This window comes from Typha angustifolia, chromosome 11 (assembly GCF_048772165.1).
Source record: "Typha angustifolia cultivar Huaian chromosome 11, ASM4877216v1, whole genome shotgun sequence".
In the NCBI taxonomy this organism is placed as follows: domain Eukaryota; kingdom Viridiplantae; phylum Streptophyta; class Magnoliopsida; order Poales; family Typhaceae; genus Typha; species Typha angustifolia.
Window position 1 is genome coordinate 12,036,713 of NC_133249.1, and position 10,510 is coordinate 12,047,222.

Consider the following 10,510-nt stretch of genomic DNA (forward strand, 5'->3'; position numbering starts at 1 on the left):
TTCCATATCCTCCCTTGAGTTGTCATGACTAAATTAAACTCTTGTAAGTCGAATTGATTTGATGTCCAACCAAGAGTTTCTTGCTAAGGAAGCACCCAACTCTCCCTAGATAACAAATTTTTTGAGCCCCACTGTATTGAAGGGCCATGTCTGTATATCTTTGTCTAAACTCCCCGTACTACATGACAAATTGTCTTGCTTCTAATGAATTAATAAGTATATCCCTCACGAGGAGTCGAGAGTGGTGTTTGTTATCACACATCCGAGATGTGGATCCCAGCTAGCACATATGTGTGTGTGTTTTATATCTTAAAGGTGGTGTATATATAAATAATTTTTTTCAAAAGTTGGTGGGTCCCTTGATAGATCAATGCCTCCGACCCCATCCATCATCCCTCTCTCTTTCTAGAATCCCTTCGTGTATCTGTTCCCTTCGTTGTTGTTGATCCTGCTGTTATTGTTGTAGTTGTAGTAGTTGTTGTAGTGGTGGTTACACAGGTGCTAGAGATAGAAACGCCTCTTGATTTTTGAGAGAGAGAGAGATAGAAAAACTCCAAGGGCTAAAAGTGAGAGATTCTTTCCAGCGATGACGGTAGTTTCCCTTGTGCTTTTCCGTGAGATTTTTAAGGTCGGGTGTCAAGGTTTGAGATGTTCCCTTTCTCCTCTCTCTCTCTCTTGTTCTCTCTCTTCTCACCCAATTAATTCCTCCAAATTAGTCCTCTCTCTCTCTCTCTCACTCTCTCTCTCTCTCTCTCTCTCTCTCTCTCTCTCTCTCTCTCTCTCTAGCTCTTGAGGTGGGTGGCTCTTCTCTATTGTAGCAAAACTAACCCCACTAACAAGTACACCAAGAACATGGAATGATAGCAGTAACCTTTTCCTTTGTCTTCCACCCTTTGTATAACCACTATATATATAACCACCTCGCCTTACCTCTTTCCTCCATACGCGCCCACCTTATTCTCTCACTCTCTCCCCTCCCTAGCTATACCTATAATTTTGTACCACTTGTTGCATTAAAGTTGAGGAGATGAGCATCTCAGTTAATGGCCAATCATGCGTCCCCCCAGGCTTCCGCTTCCACCCAACAGAGGAGGAGCTCCTCAATTACTACTTGAGGAAGAAGGTGGCCTCCGAGAAGATCGACTTGGACGTCATCCGCGACGTCGATCTCAACAAGCTCGAGCCTTGGGATATCCAAGGTGAATAATAAAGTTTCCAAGAACTTAATTCTTTCTAGTTCACTTCAACCCAGTAATTCACACCGCTATGGATTATATTTGCATAGAGAAATGCAGGATAGGATCGACGCCACAGAATGATTGGTACTTTTTTAGCCACAAGGACAAGAAGTACCCGACGGGAACCCGGACAAACAGGGCGACGGCGGCCGGATTCTGGAAGGCCACCGGCCGCGACAAGGTGATATACACTAGCTTCAAGAGGATCGGCATGCGGAAGACTCTCGTCTTCTACAAAGGCCGCGCGCCGCACGGCCAGAAGTCCGATTGGATCATGCACGAGTACCGGCTTGACGAGCACTCCGACACCAACTCCCACTACAACAACGTATGCTCATATATTTTCTTTTTCTCCTTTTTCCCCTACCAACCTTGATATATAAAGTATAATAGTACCATGTGATTAATTAATAATTAATTATGTTGTTTAGGTCTCTGGTTCAATTGGAGAGGCGAGCCAAGAGGAAGGATGGGTGGTTTGTAGAGTGTTCAAGAAGAAGAACCACTACAAGGCAATTGATAGCCCTAATAACTGCACTTCTTCTCTAACAAGTAACGCCAAGGCCCAGCTGCTGCACTCGGCTAGCGAGGATGTACTTGACCAGATCCTAGAATACATGGGGAGATCTTGCAAGCAAGAGAGCGAGTCTGCAACCAATCACAACATTTCCAACACTACCTCTACCGGCAACCTCAAGATAAGGTACCGCAGGCCAATTCAGACTGTGACGAGAGCCGGAATCCAAGAAGGATACATGAAGCTCCCAGCTCTCGAGAGCCCTACGATGTACTCGCTGGCGGCCGGCGATCATGACTACGGCAGCCAACCCAGCTACATGCATCAGGACACGACTTACGCACATCTAAACAACAACCAACCCTACCACGCCGAGCCAGAGATCACCGACTGGGCGGCGCTGGACCGACTAGTCGCGTCACACCTGAATGGCCACTCTGACTCGCCGAAACAGCTCTCCTGCTTCGACGAAACGAGCTTCGCTTTCAGCAACACTCAAGACTTCCACCATATTAACGGTGGAAGCGGCGGCGGCGGCGTTTGCTGCGATGGAGATCTATGGAGCTTTACGCGGTCGGCGTCATCGGCGTCGGACCACATGATCGAGCCACGTGTCTCTATAACGGAATAGAGTACTACTAACATGGAGAGAGCAAGTCCTTGTTCAATAGTATTGCTATTTGTTAGACTGTATCAATGCGTCACCCTAATATATACATAAATAATTCAGGAGTGAAACATAGTGAGAGATAGGGTGGAGCTATCAAACAGGGGGAGCGGGGGGGTGATCTCTTGTTAAACCAGTATGTTGGTATGTCTAAGAAATGTTGTTAGGATAATGAGAGCTTTATTTAGTGCAGTGAGGTGTGATTTCTTTTCTAAGAGCGGATTATAGCAACCCCAGCTTTTGTGCGTTGGATGGAGATCGTTATCTTTCTTGTCGTGGGTAAAGAGAGAAATAAAGTTGAAGAGGGGGAAAAAGGTGAGGTTTGGCCCACACTGGGTTTAGAATAGGGAGGGAAAAGAAGAGTGGCTTTTGGACACTACCATGTGAAACATAACATGAGATTGATGATATGAACCCCATTCATGGGGCTCGATATCCATCCATCATCTTTTGGATCTCCAATAATTCCCAGAGAATGGAAAGATGGGAGAGAGAGAGAGAGGAGCAGCAACCCCATTTAAAGAACGTACGTCAACTACGTGAGCAGTAGTAGTAGCTTTTCGCTTCCTGATGTGCCGTAGGGAACGACGACAAAAGAGAAAAAAAAAAAAGGAGTAAAGAAGTCTCCCCACGCGTGTCTGCAATAATAGGCAGAGCAAATAGCACAATGGTACCAATGTGATTGAGACTATCATTCTTTTTATTTTATGTAATACTCGTGCAGAAACCAAGTATTTTAAGAGGTATTTAGACGTAAATTAGAGATTCGAGAAGGTTATACATGCAAACAAAACCTTTATTAGATCTCTCTAGAGATACATAGAAATATAGGGTGTTTTCTTAATATGTATGCCCCTCTAAAATCTCTTATTTGTTTCTATAGTTCCCTTGCTTACAGTATTTGAACTAAATAACTAATTATTAGAATTTAATAATAAGATGGAAAAATTCTCTTATTCTTGTTTGCATTCGAATATATAATATTTTAGTCAAATGCTTTCTATCATTTACAATGTCCGAAGGTATCCTAGCAACCGGACATACAATTTTTACTGCTAATAATTTTTAAAACTTTTTTATTTGTTATTTTCTTTGTCTAGTCACATTTGATATCCTATTCATGAAAAGCATTTTTACGGACAATTTATGATTGTTGAAAAGTAGCACGAAGAATATTTAGCCTAAATGATAGAAAAAGTTAAAAGTGTATTTTATTTTAAATTTAAAGAACAAAATATGATGAATAAAATTAATCCCATATTCATTACGGTGAAAACTACATAATTATTTTTTTTACTTTCTTTGAATAATAAAAAATTAATAATTTTATATTAGAGTAAATTGATGAAGAAAATATATGTATTAATTATTACATAGACCTTTGTTGCTTATATATAATTTGGCTTAGAGTTGATGGTTAAAGTGACGCATGTTAAAAAGGTTTTATAAGAGTATTTTGTCCAATTAGACTTGCCCTAGAGATACCACAAACTATGGTCCAAATAAGGGAGAACAGTACAATAATATTGATAAGATTTGCTGGAAAAGGAAGATGATCTTGGGCAAAGGAGAAAAGGGTGACCCACAAACCATGAAGAACCAGTACTGACATTAACTCACCTTAGTATTATATTAGCTAGTCATCCGAGTTGGATGAGGCTATCAAATTAGGCAAAAGAATCCAAAAGCAAAGCTCCCTCTTGATTAGAAAAGCTTGGAAGCTAGTGAGATTAGGAATGAAGGAAGGAAAAGAAGAAACATCCTCTAATCCAGACTCAAAGAGAAGAAGATTGAGGAGGTAAAAGAGGAATTAGAGGGAGAAGGGAGAGTGGAAATAGGGTTACATGTCAAACAAACTCGGTTTTAATTTCTCTCATTTATGACTCACTTGTTCAATTTAATTGTCTGCATAAACCTGGGAAAGCACTTATTCTACTAGACTTTAATTGCATATAGAAGGAAATGTAGGGCTACGATTTCAGTGAGCGGATCACAGTCGTTCAATAGTATTCGATACATTATTGCACATCCTGACGGCATGCAATGTTGGACTGCACAAAATTCTAATTCCAAGCCGATAGATAGCCTACCAGTTTCAAAATTATAAAAGAGTAATATTAGAACTCGTAATGAAAATTAAACAAGTCAATCATATACTCGAAGAGAGCTTTGAATCTTGATGGATTTAATAGTCTTTACAGCAAGTACGGCAAAAGAGTAATGGTTATTATTTCACATGACCTACCTATGATATATTTCTTTTCCAAGAATAAGTCCATAGATTGAAGCATTAATCAAGCACATATTACTCTATTTCATACAAATTTTTATGTTTAGTTGCAATACTTGAATAAAAATTTTAATCGAGTGGTATCTTGCCTCTGAAGCTGTCTATAATGAAAGCTACTCTCTGATGTAACGATAAAATATCCAACCTTTTCAGCTCCTGTACGGCTTTGATGATCGTCATTCGTTATATATAATTAGAGAAAAACATTTTGTGTCAATTAAATACAAAAATCTCAGCTATTCAAGTTAAGTTTATTTATTGAGCCGATCAAAAAAAAGCTACCAAATTCCACCGACACATATCAATTTATTAAAAATTCAGTCTATTTATTGAGCTATCTAACCACGACCTTCTTATCTTTCTTGCTTGATCTCTCTTCATTCAGTATTATTAACAACTTATGAATCATATTAACTGATCCTACTAGCTAGCCTCATAATGCTCACAAGTGGACTTGCATATTAAATAGCATGAACCTACCATATCCTCTTGATGTATTTGATTCAGGTGATATTATATCAATAGTACTCGAAATATATATAGTACTAATCACAGAAGGTGATTTCATTTTTTGTCAGATTTTGTGGGTCTATCGTATATATTTGTACTGTTTAATTGTCACCATTATTCTTGCCCTAAATTTATCCTTTACAGCAGGAGGTCATAGCCATTGAATCCAACAAGTACATCAAAGCTTGGAATTTATATTCTCCCACCAACTTAAGATGTCAAAGAGTCTTATCCTTTATAATTAAGTATTCAAGATAGAGGTATAATTATCAACTTAAGCTCATATATTTTGCAGGAACAACTAATTCTTAACCAATAATATGGCCCAAGTTTAGGATGGCAAGTTTTGCCATCGTCATCTTGAAATGACTCTGATGTTTTGATTTCTTTATGCTTAACTGTCAATGCTCAATTAATATGTTCCAACTAACCACATTAGTGGCCATGACTAAAGAAGATTATCGTCTCTGAGATGAAGAAATTGAAGTGACACAATGGTGTTGATCCCTAAGATGCTTCTCCTTCAAATTAGTAATTAGTAAACACTTGATGAGCTTTTGATCTTAATGGCACTGATTTTTAATTCTTTATTATATGTGACAACCCATTTGAGTCGAATTAATTTTGATTTAAATATGAGGCTGTTAGAATCTTAGGCCGGTTAGTAGGATAAGGAGATTCTAACAGTTGAGGACTTGTCATGGTAGCCTTAAAAGTGCATGGTAGTTTGGATAACATTTTTTTTTTATTAAATAGGGCTTATACATTAACTAAGTTGCCTAGTAGATGGTCTATCATATGCAAGGAGTTATATTATCTGCGCTAATTACCATCACATCAAATAATTTCCTGCTTTTAACATGCAGTATTTTATATAGTCCTCGACGCACTTGCTGTAAGAATGATTCAGAACTTTGGTCTTCATTGCAAAAATGTTTCGTAATTGGATATATATATATATATATATATATATATATATATATATATATATTTAAGTTTTAATAAATTATAGGAGATGGGTCTTTCATATGCTATAAATAATAATAAAGCATAAAAGGGCAATCGCAGATGCTTGGGACAGATTTAGAACTAAAACTTTTGAGATCAATGCCGACTAATCTAACCCTTCAAAAGACCTAACATTCTGACAATTTGTTCCTCTGGAAATCAAAGATCCAACGCAATTGGAATCAAGTAGATCGAAGGTGTAAATCAAAAGTTATGAAAAAAAATAATGACTAAAAGTTAGACCGGTGGAATGGAAGTGGAAGGTGAATAATGGAGAATGGCTAGGGTTAGGTTTAAGGAATGTGGACAATGGTAGCGGTAATAAGATAAAACATAAAGCTAAACGAGGGGAGAACTGGATTGTACCCTCAGGGATGAGAGCGGACAATTGAATGTAGGGGAAGAGCGACAACATTAACCACTATAGAGAACGAGGCTTAATGATGAAAAATGAGGTTGCACAAGAGGGAAGAATTGATCGAAAAGAGTCTTGCAGTCCTTTACTATCATGGCGTTTAATCCATGCAAAGGTGCCAACGCCCATCTTTCTTTCTTACTAGCAACACCGATGAAAGTCTACTTCTACTTCGTTAGATGACTCCTTGCTCTAGCATCTTCTTCACAATTCTGCTGATCTCTTCCTTCTATATGTTGGGATTGCAGTAGGGTCGTACATTTGGTGGTTCAACCTCTAGCAAAATTTGGAATGCATGATCATTCCTATGGGTGGGCAGCAGTTCTTATGGCTCTCGAACATCTCCTATAATTCTTGCAACAACGATCTAAATCAATTGGTAGACCTGTGTGTGGTGTGGGCTTTGGGGCTATGGGTGATAGATATAGAAACATGCCATAATCACTAGGACTCGGGTGTCCAATTAGCGGTCGTAATGTTGGTCCATGGCGCAGCCGGCTGCCCTCCAAGCGCACGGTCTCTTTGCCACACTGAAATGTGAGGTTTAGGGGAAAATTGAAAGTGACGGACCTAAGGCTCTACAACCAATTGAATGATCAGCACCAAGTCCGTTCCCCTCAGCACCAATGAGTAAAGCCTTGCACTCACACCAACATGTCTCTACACACTCTGTAAGCCTGTAATGTTGAGATATCACCTAGAATCACCATTAAGCCCATCGTCGGCTCCGTTTCAAGACCAACCTATCTTAAGAGCCTTTTCATCCAAAAAATTATGGGTACTCCCTGTCTATGAAGATATGAACTCTGGTTCGCTTGATCATCCCATTCACCCACAATGCTTTTGGCGACGTCTTTCCCAAGTACATGTGCAACAGTGCTTCAGCTGCCATCTCTTCCTTCTCTACCACTAATAACTCATTAGCCTCCTCCTCTAGACTCCCCATAGTAGCGTAATCATCTTCTTCAACCTCTGGACCGCTGATAAGAAAAATGGTGCCCTTCGATTGTGAGTAACAATGTCTGGCACGTACTTCTGGTCATAGCAAACGCATAGCCCCTTGGAGCAGAGAGTCCATCCCAGGGGATCTAAATTGATTCTTCACATTGTTGGAGAGCTTCAAAGGGGCTCTCAATGCAACCCCAATCATTGGCGCTCTCCAACCTAGTACGGCATTACCGACAAGTGTGTGTGGCAAGGTGGCTTGGCACGAGTCTCGTCCAGCACAAGCTCGTTGGTGAATCCTCAACTAGTGGTGCTTCTTCTCCATGAGCAGTGCATCCTCCACTATCTCTTCCATCATACTCGACCTCAAGGCCTTGACATGTACTTGGATGTCATTATGAAGACTTGAGAGGCTGGCACTATGTTAGTGAAGATCGGACCATGGTGGATCGCAACAGCTAGGGATGCGCTCAAACTCTTCTATGTATGCCTTCGGTGTTGTCTTTTGTCACACCTTGATGAGCTCACATGGAAGTTATCGTACCTGGTTGGACCAAACCACTTGCACATGGCATCGGTAAACTCGGTCCAAGTCTGAAATCAGTGGTATGAGCTCAAGTAGAACCATCGCAACGAGGTGTGGTTAAGATGGAATGATGCCATAGCCACCTTGTGTTCCTTGGGTGTCCCTTAGAATTGGAAAAACAATTCCACCTTGAAGACCCACACGAGTGGATTACCTTCATTGTACATAGGCAAGTTGAGCATTACAGTTCAACCCTTGAGTGCATTCTCCCAGTTTGGGTCAAACCCAAACCCAACTGGTGTAGGGGATGGGTGCACCACATGTGGCTAGTTAGGTTGTCTCTGAATTGGTGTATGCCATCATGGTTCGGCCGACTTAGACTTGGGTTAGAGTCCAGCCCATGGGTTAGTGTCCTAGTTCGCCTTTATATTTATTATGCAACCCTAGCCATGCCCCCCTAGCCACTGGCCTCGGAATGGGAGCACTCGAAAGGAACCAATGACTACGTCGCCAGGGCTTGGTTGCAGTGGTTTGCTGCCTCTGTCAAGTTTTTAGCTCTGGAGTAAGAAGCTAAAGCAACTACTTGTGGTTGCAATTCATTGTCCTTATCATCCCTAGCATAAGGAACTCCATGGTGGATGGCAAATCAGGACTAGATCGGCCACTCAAGCGTCAAGGGGTTTCAGGAGTAGTGCCCCTTTGCTCCTCCGTGTGTGCCGACAATTCCAATGCATCCTCCTCTATTATGCACCTCGATTCCTTGGATATGATGGTTGTCATCACTACTAGCAGTTTAAGGAATAACTTGCTATGATACTAAGTTGTTATGATCAAACTCAGGGTGGCTATGATCACAACAAGGAACCAACTCTAGACAGATTTAGAACTAAAACTTTCAAGATCAATGCCAACAATCTAAATATTCAATGGACTTGAATTCTAATAGGTTGTTCCTCTGGAAGTAAGGGATCAAATGTAATGGGAATCACATCAATTAGAGATGTAGATTGAAAATTATGAACGAAATAATGACCAAAGGTCATTAGGTGGTAAAATAGACATGGAAGATGGATAATGGAGAATGTCTAGGATTAGAGTTATGGAAGGTGGATAATGACAGAGGTAGTGGAATAAAACATAAAGCTATTAAAGGGGGAAGAAGTGGACTGCACTCTCAGAAAGACGGGTCAATTGGATGTAAGGGGAGGGCGACGACGACATTAACTACGGACGAGGACGAGACTCGATGATGAAAAACGAGGTCGCATGAGAGGGAAGAGAAGAGTCTTGCAGCAAAACGAATTTATTCAATTCTACTCGATAATGAAAAAGTGGTCGGCATATAAATATTAATAGGTGGCTATCGTACAACTTGGTTTGGCTAGACTGACCGCATCAACTCAACCCAACTAAAGCTAAACCAAATTAACCAATTATAATGGCTAAATTCCAGAAGTTCGAGATGACTGGGTTGGCCTGGGTCATATCAAATATAAATATTTTTACGTGGAAAACTCTAAACAAGATATAAAAAATCTTATGGGTCCAAATTCATATCGAAGCCAATCATTAAAATATATAACAGTTACAAGAAGCCTATAGATCACCGATCGATTTTCACGACTTAATCTATAAGAATTTCTTCTACTTGAGTTTTCTTTGTTTTTCAGTTTAATTTTCTTCATCAACCTTAATAAAATATTGTGCATATACTTATACAAATATTGTAGACATCATTATATATTTAGAATATTATGAAAGATGTTGTCAATAACATAAAAAACTTTGTAATTTGACCCCGTTAACAATTTTGTGAAAAAATACCGTTCATTTAAAATACAATGTCTAAACTCACTCATTATTCCTAATAGAGCATATCACAAGTATTATAAAATTATTAAATAATTATGTAAACATTCAAACACATATACCATGTGAAAAGCAGAATATATATATATTTGCTACTCATATCAAAAAAACATACCAAGAATTCTTTGCAAATGACATACCAACATTAGACTAAACTCTTATCACCAAACTCTCTCACCACTTTTTCTTATAAATTGATAAAGTATGCAAACAAGAAGAAAAAAAATCACGAACGAGCATGTAATGACTTATGCTCCCCTTCAACATCATAATCCAATCCATATCAATATCATTTTATACAAATACATTTCAAAGAATACACAAAAAAGAAAATTAAATCCTATGAACCTGTATTGCAAAAGTTTGAATCTTCAAAATTGGCATATACCAAAAGATTTAATCTTTTAGTTTATATATCATGCTCAAAATACTTTGATTGATACATTTACTAATTTCAAATTATCTTATAATAGAAGTCAGACTCGTTATAAAGTCAAGAAAAACTGGATATATAAATGTTTACAT

At 39.1% G+C, this 10,510-nt stretch overlaps 1 protein-coding gene across 1 annotated transcript; it reads left to right on the forward strand.

Annotated features, from left to right (window-relative positions):
- The first annotated feature begins 486 nt into the window (after positions 1 to 486).
- LOC140770371 (NAC domain-containing protein 43-like) lies at positions 487 to 2,725 on the forward strand. The gene is made up of 3 exons (XM_073111541.1): positions 487 to 1,199; positions 1,286 to 1,566; positions 1,670 to 2,725. The coding sequence occupies exons 1-3, from the start codon at positions 1,028 to 1,030 to the stop codon at positions 2,384 to 2,386; spliced, it is 1,170 nt and encodes a 389-aa protein (XP_072967642.1). The 5' UTR covers positions 487 to 1,027; the 3' UTR covers positions 2,387 to 2,725.
- The last annotated feature ends 7,785 nt before the right edge of the window (positions 2,726 to 10,510 follow it).